The sequence below is a fragment of the Rattus rattus genome, chromosome 4 (genome assembly GCF_011064425.1).
Source record: "Rattus rattus isolate New Zealand chromosome 4, Rrattus_CSIRO_v1, whole genome shotgun sequence".
Lineage (NCBI taxonomy): Eukaryota > Metazoa > Chordata > Mammalia > Rodentia > Muridae > Rattus > Rattus rattus.
In genome coordinates this window covers 34,586,478-34,602,189 of record NC_046157.1, presented here as the reverse complement: position 1 = coordinate 34,602,189, position 15,712 = coordinate 34,586,478, and the positions used below count along the sequence as shown (strand labels likewise).

Sequence of the window (15,712 nt, the reverse complement as noted above, 5' to 3'; positions counted from 1 at the left end):
TCCAAAGGAAGCAGGATATAGTAAACATTTAGAAAAATAGTGATGTGAAATGTAATAGAGAAGCAACAAAATCAGTTCCTTGAAAGTAGCAACATTTAACTAGAACGTGACTAAGAAAAATAGTCACATTATAATCTGAGATGAAACAGACAGCATTACTGTCAACTGTACATAGATGAAAATAATTGGGTGAATACTATTAGAGACCAGTAAATTAAATAACCTTGATAAGATGAACATTTCATAGGAAGATGCAAACTGCTGAAGCCAACTTAAGAATGACCTGTGTGCTAGTGACGTGGGGATCCTAGGCTCAGATGGTACTACCGTAGATTCTGCCAGACTTTTTACCTGCATTCGTGTAGAGCACGTACATACACTCAGACACATACATATGTATATGCTACAATCTAAAAACAAATTTAAAATTTGATTTTGACAGTGTTGAACAACACTGTACTTAAATTGTTATGGCCTCAGATTAGCAGTGGATTATTAAATAAGGTATCAAAAACTCAAGTAGCAAAAGACAATACAGGTAAATAGCTAAATTATGCTGTATCAAATTAATTTTTTTTTTTTTGTATTTTAAAAGACACTGTCAGGAAACGTGAAAAGATATAGGATGGGGGAAATCTTTGTAACACACTTGACAAAAACCCAATTTTTTAAAATCTTAAAACCACATCAAAAACAACAAAAATAGGCAAGCGACCAGAGATATACAAACCACCATTAATAGGAAAAGTTGGCAATAAGATGATACCACTTCTGAATGCCGTAACCATGAGACTGAGCTTAATGCTGGAGACGGCGGAGAACTCCACCCCTCTTATGTACTACCTGGAGGAACAGCAGCCCAAGCAGCTGTTCCAGTAAGCAGTGCGGTAGCCGCACTGACCATAGAGCTTAGCAGTTTTACCTCTAGGTATGAGTGTATGCCATAAGAATACGTGCATCTACAAACGAACATCAATTTCATACCAACTGTATTCATGAGAGCCAAAATGTGGGAAAGAATCCATAAATCTATCAGTCCCTAAACTGATCAGATATAAATATTTATATCACCCTCATCTTCCTGCAGCACAGGCGAGCCCTAGAAGTGTTATGCTAAATCCAAGAACAATCTGAACCACTTATTGTCTGTGTCATACAGGATTTTTAAGTAGTTAAACCTTTTGTTTGACCAAATAGTTCAGTGGTGGGGAAATGCAGGACAAGAAGGATAGTTGCTAATAGTTATGACATTCATTGTATTTTTTTTTAAACATATGTGAATACAGTGTCACTGTCTTCAGACACACTAGAGAAGGGCATTGGATCCAATTACAGATGGTTGTGAGCCACCATGTGAATGCTAGGAATTGAACTTGGGACCTCTGGAAGAGCAGTTGGTTCTTTTAACTGCCGAGCCTTCTCTCTAACCCCCATGACATTTTTTTATATGATTAGATGTCATGTTATTGGTTGATGGTGCATATATCTCTAGAGAGGAAAATATTAGCTAAATTTTAATTGAGTAATTACTTTGGCAAGTAAGTCATGTTTCAGTGGAGCTGGGTTTTTGGTTGTGTGTGTGTGTGTGTGTGTGTGTGTGTCTGTCCTTGCTTTTTAATCATCTTATATAAAGGGTTGTTAGTAAAACAAGATCACAAGTGATAGCATGGGGTGGACGGCAGCTTTTCATGGGATACTCTGGAAGAATAAGCAGGTTAGCCTTAATGATGTTTGGATACAGTCAAAGCATTTCTAAACATCGATAACAGCTGACACAAAGATCTGTAAAGTAGGATTGAGACTACATGCTAGGGAGCAGCAAACAAGGGTATTTAGCTGCAGACATGACAGTTCTCTGAATCTCGTAGGTCCGTGTTTGACAGTGTGAGGTCATCAGCATTTTACACAGACACATTTGTGAGTCACCAGCCAGTAGCTGGTATTTAAAGCTGAATGCTGCAGTGATCACCGAAAAAGTGAGAGTACAGGAAATGAGCAAATCTGTTGTTCCCACCTTGGGATGTCTAGTAAGAGAAGCACAGGAAACAAAGAGGCAATGGTCCCTGTAGGAAGAGACAAAGCAAACGCCTGCTCCTAGGACCACCTGGTGAAGGAAGTGGGGAAGGTAGAGGATGCAACCCAAGTGGGCAGTCACTGCGGGCGCTGCTGAGCGGCCCATTACCTACAATAAGAATCGTCATTTGGCTTTCACAGCTTTGGGCTGTAGGTGACCTGAGAAGCCAGGCTTTCTTGAGTGGTAAGGAAGATATGTAGTTGGAGTGGGCCTCACACAGCAGAAGGTTGTAGGTAGCCCTCCTGAGGACAGCTTTACTACAGAGGATTTGGGGGAGGAGGCAGTAACCGATATGAGAAACTTGAGCAAATGCCAACACCTCTTTTGTTTTTAATGGGGTGGAATAATATTTGTGTAAAATATGCTCATGAGGGAGGACGGCCTAGTGGGAGTGCCAGGCACATGGGGTATTGGTTTGCCACCAGCCACAAGGCAGAGCTTGCTGCAGACACTAGTAAGTGGGAGGTGCAGCAGGGGAGCTGCCACACTCAGAGCCTTTTGACCCTCACACCAACCTGTGATCTAGGCACTGTGCTGATCCCCATGTATAGGTGAGGTAACAGAAGCCATGTAAAATTATTCCAACATGATGATCTGCAGTGAATAGTATACAACCTGCTTCCGGAAGGATACTGTTAGTTCTGATCCATAACCGGAAAACAGCAGTTCTGTTTCATCTTAAAGACTAAGACTCTGAGCTGTTTCTTTAGCAAATGCCCTTCTGTTTTTAGATCACCCACCCACCCTATCCCTTCCTAGCCTCAGAAAGGCCAGAAAGCTATCTGTCTAATGCTCTCAGGTCGGAGGTTACCCTGAGAGTGCTGTTCTTGTAAGATCAGTTTCTTAGAGGTGAGACATGCATTCTCTCCATTTCATCGTGGCATTTAGGAGTCTAAAGTAAAAACCTTCCCTATTTCAGACTATCACCTCTCTGCTGTTAGCTGACTATAGTCGGTTTCTACCCACTAAATCCACAGCTTCCTCCAGGGAGTCCCAGCCCTAATGGAGGCTTTTGCCTAACACATTTCCTTGGAAAATCTCTGAGTTTTAAATAAGCCGATCAAAGTAGGCCGAGCACTTGATGAGTGAATCTCAAGAGAATACTTCTTGCAACTCAGTTTACTAATTCCACAGAAGGGCGTGATAATTAAAAACAAACAAAAATCCCCACACTGTTGTTTTGTGCAACCTTGTGAACTTAAAATATATTTATAATATTGTCTGTAGGTCCTTTCCAGTCTCAGAAAAAGAACTTATTCCACAAAATTGTCAGCAAATATAAGCACAAAAAGGAGAAGCCTAATGTTCCAGAAAAAGGTACTGGTGCCTTCCGTCCTCCATTAAGGTTTCTTGGTCACCTCCATTCCAGACTCATCCTTGAGCGAAGCTTCTGCACACCTCCTCTCTTTTCTCCCTTTTGCTTGCTCAGTGCCATCAGCTCTTGACATGGGGCCTCATCCTTTCTACACTCCGTAGCTATGCAAATCTCCTTTATTTAGATCTCTGCTCAAGTCCATTACTTGTGTCTTTGATCACAGTTCCATATAAATCCGAAAAATGCTGTTTCTCATTTACATTTGGTATAATTTATAATTTAGTTTTCCAGGCCTCTTACCCATTTATTTTGTTTCTTATTTCCCTCCTATTGGCAACCTTTCATACAATGGCCACATATTCCCACTTTGCCAAGTCCTACGGTTTACAGTCCATGAAAGTCCAGCCATTTGCCGGTTCTCCACTTTGTTAATTAAGCATCCTCACAACCCTTTTTTTCTACTCCTAAATGGTGACATCTCCTCCCATCTATGCTTCTTGTTGGCTGGACTCTTCAATCTCCTTTAGCCACAGAACTGTTATTTCCAGAGGGCACTAAGAACTTGGGCACTCTACCGACACCCGCCCTTCTCTGAACATCCATTGTTATTGTGGTCTTGATGGACCCTTGAACCTCCTCGGGGTTCATCTTAAGATTTCTATTCTCATAGCCAAGACGTTCATTCTTGCACATAAAAGATAAGTCCTCACATCTCTCGCAGTACAGCCATGTGAACTTGGAGGCTGGAATTCCTCGGTGTCCTGCATGCCAGTGTCACGGCTGCCATTAACCCGCTCATCTGAGGCTTTGTTTGCACCCCGCTTGCATGGCCACCTATGCCGCATGTCAGGCTCCGGTACTCAGGCTTCTCCGTGTTGTGTGGCTGTGTGTGCCCTGTAGGTTTCTATACTGCAGCCTTTACTTAGTTTCAGTTTGATATTCACATCAGCTTCTGGCGTTACATCGTGATCTGCTTCCCTCCGCCTCCAGTGAGTAAACACTACAGTGTAGGTAAAATGTCAGCTTTTATTTCCTTTTACTGACCTTCACATTGTCCTGATGAAAGGCAAGATGTGGTCCAACGTGTTTCACAAAGGACAGAATTTACTTATTTTTATCCATATCTTAAGTAGTCTCATTTGTTTACTTGGCAAATAGTTTTGAAAATAAAATAATTGAAATTAAATTCTGCTTGATGTGCATGTTGTTTGATATTCAAGTCATTTTGCATACTTTGTTTGCTGCTGTGTGTATGTTGCTGGGATTAGAGTTTCACTGTCCTTTCCTTTTCTGTCCTTATTTTTAGGAAGTGGGGATAAATGGTCACACAAGCAATTTTTCTTGGATGCCATTCACCCTACAGAAGGTAAAAGAAACATTATCTAAGCTAAGAATGGAATAATTTTATAGTCTTTAAAAATTCAAAATGTATGTAGGGTCAACCAATATTAGGCATACATGTTCACATTGAGATTGTTTTATATTTTAAATCAAAACTGCTTTGCTGCTAATCACACTGACTGTAGACTTGAGTGGGTTTTTAACAGTGTCTGTGATGTAGGAGCAGAGGAGTCAGGACTAACAGGTAGGCATGGCAAGCTATGAGAAGTGATTCCTAGCTGAGTGTTGTCCTCACCCATTTCCCAGTACCTCTCAGTATGTTGAAACAATTCCCCTGAGGCATATGTACAGCCAGACTAGTCATAAGTACATCCTAGTTCAAATGTCACTTATAAGTTCCCCACACCCTACCTATATGTAATTGTAATTATTGTCATATATTGAAACGTTAGGTTGGTGTTAATTTCTGCAAGTAAAGATTCCTTCTGTTCCTCCAACCACCCCCTCCACACATACAAACAAACAATATTTTCATTATAGATCTTTTAAAAGACTTACCATTTTAGTGATTAGTTTTGTTACTTCATTAAATCTGGGTATAGTCGTGAATCTCTGCACTGGAGAGGTGAAGATTAGGAGGGGATTAAACGTTACCCTCAACTGCAGAGTGAGTTTGAGGCCCAGTTGGGCTACATGAGACCTTGTAGAAAGAACAAAAAGGAAGTTACTTCATTTGAAAAGTCAGTGGTACCTTTGAAATATTCAGTTTATAATTCTGTATGCAAGTTTTATTCCCTTCGTATCAACAAAATGGAACCTATACATAGTGGACCACCCACTACAAGTGAATAAATTGGGTCAAGTGTAGTGGTCCACCTCTGTAATTCAATACTCAGGAGGCAGAAGTAGGATTACTACAAGTTTGAGGATAGCCTGGGGCTACACAGTGTGTTCTAGGCTGGCCAGGACTGTGCTTAAGACTAGATTGGGCACTTGATGATTGAACCCAACCCCTCCACCACCCATTGGAATGATTTTTTTTTTTTAGTACATTTAACCCTGCAGGAATGCAGAGTGCAAGTACAGAGTGATGTGGAAACTTGACAAGAGTTAGAGAGATCTGTGTTCTCAGACCTGCCACTAATTAGCACTGTTTGGTGGGATGAATAACTTGATCTCACTATAATTTACCCTATCTTTGTATGAAACACACATGTAGTTCATGTACAGTACAGAGCTTGGGAATGACCAGCATGGTAATACATAAATGTTAAGTTCCATGTCTCTCTGAACTCGTGAAGATTTTTCTCTGGTGTCTAATGGGAGCTGTGATGCTAGAAGCGGCACGGCAACAGCTCTAATGTTCTGCCTTGGGTGGAAGGAGGCAACACAACCAGTTTTGAATCTGCCATGCAGTCCCCAGAGGTCCGTAGAAGTGGAGTTGTTATTGATGATACTTAATTACTGACTTATATATTATTGATGTATATTGAGCAAAACTTTGGAGACCCAGCTCTGAAAAGTGTGAATCCTTTACCTATAATAGAGTGCAAATTCACTTTACATAGCCAGAAAAATCACTAGTAATTTAAAGTGCCTTGTTTCGGTTGTTTACTTTGATGCATCCCCAGGACTTAATTGTTCGGATGGTAACACTGCGAACTACCCAGGCCCTTGTCTCATTCTTTCCTACACCTAGGGCCACATCACTGTCTATTAAACTTTGCTTTGCTGGGCGTAAATATAGGAAGACATGGAGTGAAACCATGGTACAAAGTTCTTTTAGCATGTGTCAGAGAGAAGGGGGAAGATTGTCCATGGTTTAGAATTGGCAAGATTTTTCTTGTTAACTGACAAGACCTACTGTAGCCACTGTTTGTCTTTCCATGGAATGCAGTGACTAAAGATTTCTAATTCCACAATGGTGGCGTGATGATAGTACTTAGTGACACTTTTCTTTAGTACTCATGAGGGCTTTTCTTTTTGTATTTTCAATTTTGATTGTAACCCCATTGAATTAAGGAGGATTATCAGCCCCAAATACCTGATTTAAAAAAAAAAAGAAAGTCAACTAAACCATAAAGACAGAAAAAACCAAAATTCTCTCTACTTAATTCTCTCTTACTTTGTCCATTGCTGTTTCATTTTTCCAAGCAGATCTGTCAACTTTTAGCCCTCACTGGGTTTGCTGTAATCCCAGCATCCTAGAGACTAAGGTGGGAGGGGTTGCCTTGAACTTTAGGGCAGCCTGGACTATGTAGTAAGTGCCAAGCCAGCCAGAGTTGTGTCTTTGCAATATGTAACATAGTTCCAGGTGTTAACGGCAGGCAGCCTGTTTGTATAGGGAGATCTTTAGATGGGATCCGTACACCCTGCCTACCTGGATCTCTTTCCCTAAGTTTGGAACTGTTGTTCTGTAACTCCAGCAAAGTCTCCTAGGATCATAGATCCGGCTCCTTCTTCCCATTCTCTTTTCATTCGGCATCTCACTTGTTTTAGATCATGGGAGACCAACTGAAGGCAATGAGATTTCAAATACAGCCATAATGATTTCAATGCAACTGAATTTCCCAGTTGGGATGTAAATTCCTGATTCTAGTAGCCTCCTGGGGTGCAGGCCAAGTACAGCACTGTTTTCCCAAAGAATGAGCTGCACATTTGGGGAGTAGTTAGGAAAAGAAGGCAGCCTCTTACTGCGCGGCCCTAATGTGGCTCCAGGAGTGAGCCGGCACCATCACCCTCAGATGACCCACTCCACGTGTGCTACAGTTACTGTCGAGGGTGAAAATTTCCCTGTGGACTTGTTCCACTGTGCTTGAGGAACTTTGTGTGTTCAATTAAAAGCCTAAAGAGAAATGACTAATGTGCTTTTGGATGGCAAAGACTTTCTTTTCTCACACATCTGCTTGTTTGAATGGGGGCAGAGGGGCTTGATTTCCTCCAGGGCTGTTTGATTGTGTGCCTGCATGCCCTGCCTCTCACTTTTTGTTTTAGTTGGTATGGCTGAAGACTCTTCTGTCGTAGATGCCATGTATTTGACACACCCTTACCTTCCCCAGTTCTTTTATCTTAGGAGATTGTCCATGAGGGGTGAACCTTTACACAAGCCACTGCACATGGCTCTATTTTCTAGATTTAATCTCAGGATAAAGTGTGGGGCAAGCAAGACCCTTAACTCTACAATCTGCAGCGCTCTAACTGTCTTGGCTCTTATTCCACACCTTTGTCAAATCTGAGTGATCTGTGGGGTCTGTGTTTACTTCTAGATCTGATAATAGGTTTAGGTGAAATAGTAGTAGTAGTAGTAGTAGTAGTAGTAGTAGTAGTAGTAGTAGTAGTAGTAATAACAATGATAATAATAGGGTTAGCTGTATAAATTCACTCTGTGGTGCCCACACAGAGTTCCCATGGAACTATATTACACATTGCTTTTCACCTAGTCTATAACTTGTTGCTACTTTGCTTTCTCCTAATAGGCTAACTTCTAGAACTTGACTGTTGCTGCTGCTCTTTCTTTGACTTCCCCTTCCTGTCTGCATGTGGACCTGAATTCTCCTCCAATACCTCATCCTGTAGCAGCCATGCCTTTGGTCTCTAATGTGTCTCTACTGGCTCATCTGGAGAGACTTTACAAAGAGTGATGCTGAGTAGAATGCAATTACCTCAGGGCTCATCTGTGAAAATCAATTACAACAGTGCTAATCCACTAGCGTCCCTCCCACTTGACCCTGGAGCTGACAAAGATGCTTATTTTTCTCAACACCATTATTTTCTACAAAACCATTATTGTAGGCTATGTGGCAAAAACCAGCCTTTTAGGTCTGAGTGTCTTCAGAGTTATTCCAGGCCAGTTCACATCCTTATATAGAGACCCATGGTCCCACAGCTAGGAAACTGCAGCTCAAGAGGAGAATCCTTGTGTGTGTGGCTGGTTTCTCTGAAATCCTTTTGTCTCTGGAAGTCGGATGATGTTTCACAAACTGCGTAGCCTTACCCTCGCCTCTTTTCCCCACACAATTTTCTTTTCATCTTTTCACCATGCTTTCCCCTTCTTACCAGTTTTGGATTTTTTCTTTTGACAAATAGAAGGGGAAATTCGTATGTTTTGGGGGTTCCCCACCTGTAAAGCAGCAGTGATATCAGAGAAGTGAGCAGAGCTCCCTCCTGAGTGACAGGTGAGGGATAAACAGAGCTGAAGCTTACGGAGTGCAGCAGGCATTGTTTGATGTTCATTGTAAACCCTGGTTCTGCTTCTCTCAACTCGTCTGAGGCTCTGAGTTTTAAGGCTGTATAGTCATTAAACTTCTTTGAATTATTTCTAACTGAATTGTAGACATTTTTTATTAGAGCTCTTATATTTAAAGAATTTACATATATACTCGTACTGGCCCATGCTAAGCTAAGAAGCAAAGAAGCGTCCTCGGAGCCTGAGCACCATGATGAGAGCTCCACGAGGCCTCTTTTCTGACTGTGGATTCCGAACTTGAAGCAGTGCTTAGAAGCGTGCTTACCAGGAGTTTTGAGGCAGTGCTGTTAAATCAGTAATTGCTGCCTTAAGCCTGTCCCCACACAGCCATTTGTGTTGTAGGATTGAGATACTGATACAAGGCCAAAGAGAAGTCCATACTCTATTATAGTGGAATTGTAGAAATTTTCGTATGTGTTTGGAGTGTGAATCAACTTCGTTTTGGATATCTAAGATTTCCAGGGCAAAACAAAATCCCAATAATTTGTAGTCTTCCTTTTCCAAGGCTATATCTAAAATCACTATAGAGCTAAATTAAAATTTTCATTTAGACTTACAGGAGTATTTATATCAGCAAGCAAGTTTCACACACCTAGAGCTATTCTTACTGGATTTTTCTTTTGCTCTTTTTATACTGTACATATATTTTGGGGTTTGTTTGTTTGGTTGGTTGGTTGGTTTTTTAAGACAGAGTTTCTCTTGCTGTTCTAAAACTTACTCTGTAGAGCAGGCTGACCTCAACCTCAAAAATTCACCTGCCTCTGCCTCCCAAGTGCTGGGATTAAAGGTGTGCACCACTACTCCCAGCTTTTATATGTAAGGAATGCTTAACGAAGTGCCTACCTTCGAACTTGTCATTTAATTTATACTCATTGTTTGATTTTCTTGGATTTTGTCATGTCAGATCTTGATTTCCTGACCTAATCTTCCCTTTTCTTTGTCAAAAATGATTTCTGTGCCTACCATGAGGAGATTGACCACTAAAATTGATAGGAGAGTGCTTAACATTTTTTGTGCGTGAAACCTTGGACCAGCTTCTGGCATTGTAAAAAGAAGTCCCAATCATGAAACCTGGTTGCTTTTACTTTATAAACCTCTTTATTTTATGTGTATGGGTGTTTTACCTCCTTGTGTAAGGATTTTACCTGCATGCATATCTGTGCATTACATGTGTGCCTAGTGTTCACCAAGGCCCAAAGACAGGATTGAGTTCCAGGATTGGAGTACTGAGGGTTATTATTTGCCACGTGGGTGCTGGGAATCAACCCAAGGTCCTCAGGAAGAACAACCATTGAGCTTAGGGCTGCGCTATAGCATATTTACTACACTGTAATTACATAGTCCTTTTTTAATTTCAAAATAAGGGGGTGGGAAGGAGGAATACATAAGGAAGTTAGTGTGTAAGACAAGTATTCCCATTTCATCGAAACCAAGGAAGAAAACTTTAATGGCCTGTACCTTCCTAACTCTCGATGTGAGTCACTGAGAATCCAGTCCTCTGTTATTAAATGATTTATTGGTTTTGCAATTACAGTGCCAAAACCTAGTCTCTCCATGAACTGTACTTCATTCAATTATCTCATTAAGCGTGTTCACTCTGTCCTAGAATTCAGACTTTCATTTGCATGCTGACCCGACCAATGTTTATCTTATCCTTACTTGATAAGTCAGTATGCATGAGAAAAGTTTAAGCCCCACAATTTCCTCTTCTACTCAGTCCAGCCTGGTACTTAAAGGTAAATGTCTCAGCTATAAATGTGAATTTAAGAAGTGCATAATTAATCTCTGTATCTTCAAACAAGAAAGTACTGTTAGGACCCTACCCAACTGAACTGGTCCAGAAGATCTCAGAAAGGTGCCCTGATCACACCCAGATCTTGTGATCACTTAGGGTACAGGTGAGAGGTTTACATACATTAATACCTCCACCTACCAGATCAAACTCTCTACCAGATCTAAAGATAATTAAAAGCGAGTGAGGGAGCTGGGGGTGGAGGTCACTGGTGGGTACAGGTCACTGATGAAATGTTTACTGATCATAACGTGATATGGTCCTTCACAGCATAAAAGAAGCATAAGAGGATGTGTTTGAAACCTCTACAAGTTTAAGAAAAATATAAATAAGTAGTAAACAAACTATGGGAATGTTTCATTTCTTTTTCTTTTCCTTTGTATCAATGTTTTGCAAACTCTTGAGTGTAAATTTCCCATTCAGATGGGCCAGGCATGCAGAAATCTATCTTTTCCAGAATTATGCTGATGTCGTGTGTAACTGTGTTTCTCCCATTTCAGCCATATTTTCAGAAGATAAAAACACCACAGAGCCTGCTTATAAGGTTAAAAATGCCCTATCCATTCCCAACACTCCAGAGCCAACAGCAATGCAAGAACCTTTGGTGGGCAGCCAAAAGAGAAAAGCAAGGAAAACCAAGATCACACACCTTGTCAGGACTGCAGATGGCCGAGTCTCACCAGCAGGAGGTACACTGGGTAAGAAGCAAGATCTGTAGGTCAAGGTTGTGAGAGCCAGCAAATGTGCACCATGGCTGCATTGGCTTCCAAGTGACTGTAAGCAAAGTGTCACTTCTCAATGAAGACCTGGTGCGCTTTGAAACTTCTTCACACATGCCCTATTTCATGCCCTAAAGCCATGGCTGTGTCTCCAAGTGTGTCTCTGAAAGTGTCTAGAGAGGAAAGGTAATCTAGAGCCATGGCTGTCTCTCCAAGTGTGTCTCTGAAAGTGTCTAGAGAGGAAAGGTAATCTAGAGCCATGGCTGTCTCTCCAAGTGTGTCTCTGAAAGTGTCTAGAGAGGAAAGGTAATCTAGAGCCATGGCTGTGTCTCCAAGTGTGTCTCTGAAAGTGTGTAGAGAGGAAAGGTAATCTAGAGCCATGGCTGTCTCTCCAAGTGTGTCTCTGAAAGTGTGTAGAGAGGAAAGGTAATCTAAAGCCATGGCTGTGTCTCCAAGTGTGTCTCTGAAAGTGTCTAGAGAGGAAAGGTGATCTAAAGCCATGGCTGTCTCTCCAAGTGTGTCTCTGAAAGTGTCTAGAGAGGAAAGGTGATCTAAAGCCATGGCTGTCTCTCCAAGTGTGTCTCTGAAAGTGTCTAGAGAGGAAAGGCGATCTAAAGCCATGGCTGTCTCTCCAAGTGTGTCTCTGAAAGTGTCTAGAGAGGAAAGGTGATCTAGAGCCATGGCTGTGTCTCCAAGTGTGTCTCTGAAAGTGTCTAGAGAGGAAAGGCGATCTAAAGCCATGAGTGTGTCTCTGAAAGTGTCTAGAGAGGAAAGGCGATCTTAAGGGTTGTTGGCCGCTTTTCATCAGAATGCCCCAAAACAGTCTTGAGTAAATTCCAGACGAGCCTAGACTTTCAAAGCTACTAGATGGATCTGGGTGAGTTCATGCTGTTCTATTCACGTCACTACAAGCCAGATTATTAGATATTCAAGGCAATGAATTAGAGACCTAAAAATATATTCAGCATTTTCTATAGTACTGATTCAAGCCACTAGGGGAGCCTGAGAATGTGTCTGCATTTCTTATTTTTCTGATCTAAACAGACAGTAAAATTACCCACTTCCTTTCTTAGCTATGATCTATTCCTTGTTTCTGGTGGTTTCTTTAACAGTAGAACTTTCTGAAAGGCTCAAGGTTAAATGGTAGGATAATGGCTGAACATCCCCTGGAAATCTTGGGGTGTTAGCTAGGCATGGTGATCTGTGTTGCTGCTTCCCAGCAGGCATAGCCTTCCATTTGATGTGGTCTGGGTGAATATCAGTCCTCTCAGAGACGCACTTCTTGCTGAATTGGAAGGAGAGGGCAATTTATTAATTTTGCCCTTTTCTTTGTCTGTGGTTTTAAATGATTGTTAGAACCACCAGGCAGATTGGGACTCCTCGTTCTACTGTCATGTCAGAGGGGAGACTTTGAAGAGGTGGGGTTCTGTGAGTGGGAGGTCAGTGTGAAGACTAATGTCTCCCTGTTGGTCCGGCTGGTCCACTCCTCACTTTCTAATCTATATTCTGATCTGTGACTTTCATTTTGTTTCTTTATTTCACATATATTCACTTGTATATTAAAATAGTAGGTGCCATAGCAATGTTCTTATTCATGTATGTGATATGATTTGATCATGTTTAACTCCCATTACTCTGTCTTCTCCCCTGACTGGCCCCCTTTTCCCAAATAGTCTTTCTACTTTGTGTGTGTAACTTTCATTTTATAGATTGTTATGTCCTTATTCATTTGTGTCTTCATTCATTCTCATTTGTAGGAAAAAAAGAGAAATGCTAGAAAAGAACTCCCCTTTTACATAGGAAAGCATACCACTTTTTTTTTTTTTTTTTTTTTTTTTTTTCTTTTTTTCCGGAGCTGGGGACCAACCCAGGGCCTTGCGCTTCCTAGGCAAGCGCCTACCACTGAGCTAAATCCCCAACCCGAAAGCATACCACTTTTATGTCTTAATTAAAACAGCATATCTTTTGTTGGTTTTCTATATTTAAATATTATTTAAAATTCTGTCTCTCCTACACTGTTTGCATAACAGGGAAAGCACTCTCTCCCTTTGTCTTTTCGTGGGTACTGGAAAGTCCTTTGGATTTGTGTCATGAGGGCTTTGGAAGGAAGTGACCAGTGGGCGCTCAGCAGGTCTGACATCTCTTGTTTAGTGCATTCATCCTGTTAGATTACATGCGACCCAGAGCCCACATTACTGTGACAGTATCACCACCACACAAGGCTTTCGGGTTTTATTTTGGTTACAACTCATCCCAACACTGATCCGGCTCTTGGACTGTGAATAAAACATACTTTCTCTCCAGTTAGTTTTAGGGTAGAGTCCACAGTTGCCATTGAGCTTCATAATAGTGCTTGTTACCTTGGAGAGAGAGACTCTGTATAATCCTTGCTACTTGAAGGTGGCAGACAGACATGGACAGGAAAAACAGCTCTCCACACTGTCTGGCACAGTGCTTCCCCAGTGTCCTTCTCCGAACGGTCCTCCTGTGACGGATTTCTCTTCTGCTTCAGATGACAAACCAAAGGAGCAGCTGCAGAGGCGTCTCCCCAAAGTCCCCGAGACATTCTGCGGTGATAATTGCTCACACACTACGGTTGAGGAGCCACGGAGCAGTACTCCAGAAATGCCTGCTGTGTCTGCATTCTTTAGCCTCGCTGCACTGGCTGAGGTTGCAGCCATGGAGAATGTGCACAGGTGAGTGATCAAACGTGAGTGGAGGGGGCAGTGTGGAGACCGCTGACCGCTCCAGAGCTGACCGGCATGGCACGTAATGTTCCGGGTTTCCTACTGAGTGCAAGGGCATGGTTATTTATACGAGCAGACGTGTGAATTAACAGTGTGGGAAACATTAGCAAACATGGCAACTAAGTATTTCATCTGAAGATCATGGCATCCTGCGGCTAAACTTTATTCCCATGCAATTCTTGTGAGTAAGGAAGCAGGATTATCTAAGTGTTCTGGAGTTAGATCTTGAAGGAGGTGTCGGGGAACAGGACAATACCCTGAGCATGATGCCTGCCCTCTCTTACTCCTAGCACTTGTTTTGTATGAGTTGGGAGTGGTTGTACTTGTTAATTTTCTGTTGCTCCATAATTCTATAACTAAAGCAACTTAAGAAAGAAAGGGTCTATTTGAGCTTGTAGTTCCAGAGGGTAAGAGTCCACCATGGTGGGAAGCCATGGCAAGAAGCAGCAGACATAGTGGCAGGAGCAGGTAGCTGAGTCAACCCAGAGCACAAAGCAGAGAGGAAACAGGAAGTGGGGGAAAGACACATACTTCTTCCAGCCTGGCTTCATCTCTCAGAGGTGGGTCCCATGACCTCCCCAAACACCACCACTCTCTGCACTAAGTCCTCAAATATCCAAGCACGGGGAAACATTTTTCATTTAAACGACCACAGTTGCACTTACCTCATGGAGATGTTCTGTGAGTGATGGCGACATCTCGGTAAGAAGGATTTTGTTGGTAGCTATGACAGTATCCCACCAAAACACTGTGAGTTCATCGTAAGGTCCATCTTGACATCTGACTCATGGCACACAGATTCCCATTATTTTTCCTCAACTTTCTGATCTGCAACTCAGTTTTCTTACCTTAAGTTGACCATGACGATATCCCCAAAGAATCACAAGCTACAACAAGGATCTGACCAGATCAATCATGAGACTTTTTTGGACTCAATGAAGTTCCCAAAGAAAGCATATTAAGTTCTATCTTCTGCTACTCAGGGAATCCTTTGGGAAAGAAAGGACTTTTTATGAACACAGGTTTTTTACTGTTTTATTCAAAGTGGATTCCCCACTAAAGAGTAACTTTATTTATTAGACTTTCAGTTGAGTACAAAGTCTTTGAAAGCCCAGCACGCCACTCTTACCTCCTGAAGGCCCAGGGAGCAGCTTTGTCTCCTCCTGTTAGCTGTCTCCTCCCTTTACCTGTTAATAAAGTTAATATAATAATGGTGGCCCCTCAATGCAGCCTCCGGAGGTCTCCAGGAATTCTCATTTCTTCTCACTAGCACAGGCAACCTCCACTAGGGAGTAAGTACTGGCAGACAGTGTTGGGATCTGCTAATGCTGCTAATGCTACTGCTGGGATTTGCACACTCAGTGAGAATCATAGTAAAGGCCTCAGAAAAGGCCACAGTGCCCTCACTGATGCAACCTTCTCTTCTACTGTCACTGCATCATTGTCCGGTCAGCTAGCTCTGGCAACAGCAACGCACC

General features: G+C 42.0%; 1 protein-coding gene across 13 annotated transcripts in view; it reads left to right on the top strand.

Moving 5' to 3' along the window:
• Positions 1–15,712, top strand: part of Bbx (BBX high mobility group box domain containing) — a 239,410-nt gene that overhangs the window by 218,109 nt on the left and 5,589 nt on the right. For 9 of the 13 annotated variants that reach the window (XM_032900285.1, XM_032900273.1, XM_032900274.1 and 6 more), the window contains 4 exons: positions 3,302–3,391; positions 4,696–4,755; positions 11,269–11,466; positions 14,000–14,183. In XM_032900285.1, the coding sequence (XP_032756176.1) occupies positions 3,302–3,391; positions 4,696–4,755; positions 11,269–11,466; positions 14,000–14,183 (532 nt within the window). The remainder of the gene's footprint in view (positions 1–3,301; positions 3,392–4,695; positions 4,756–11,268; positions 11,467–13,999; positions 14,184–15,712) is intronic. The other 4 variants (XM_032900282.1, XM_032900284.1, XM_032900281.1 and 1 more) reach the window with 3 other exon arrangements.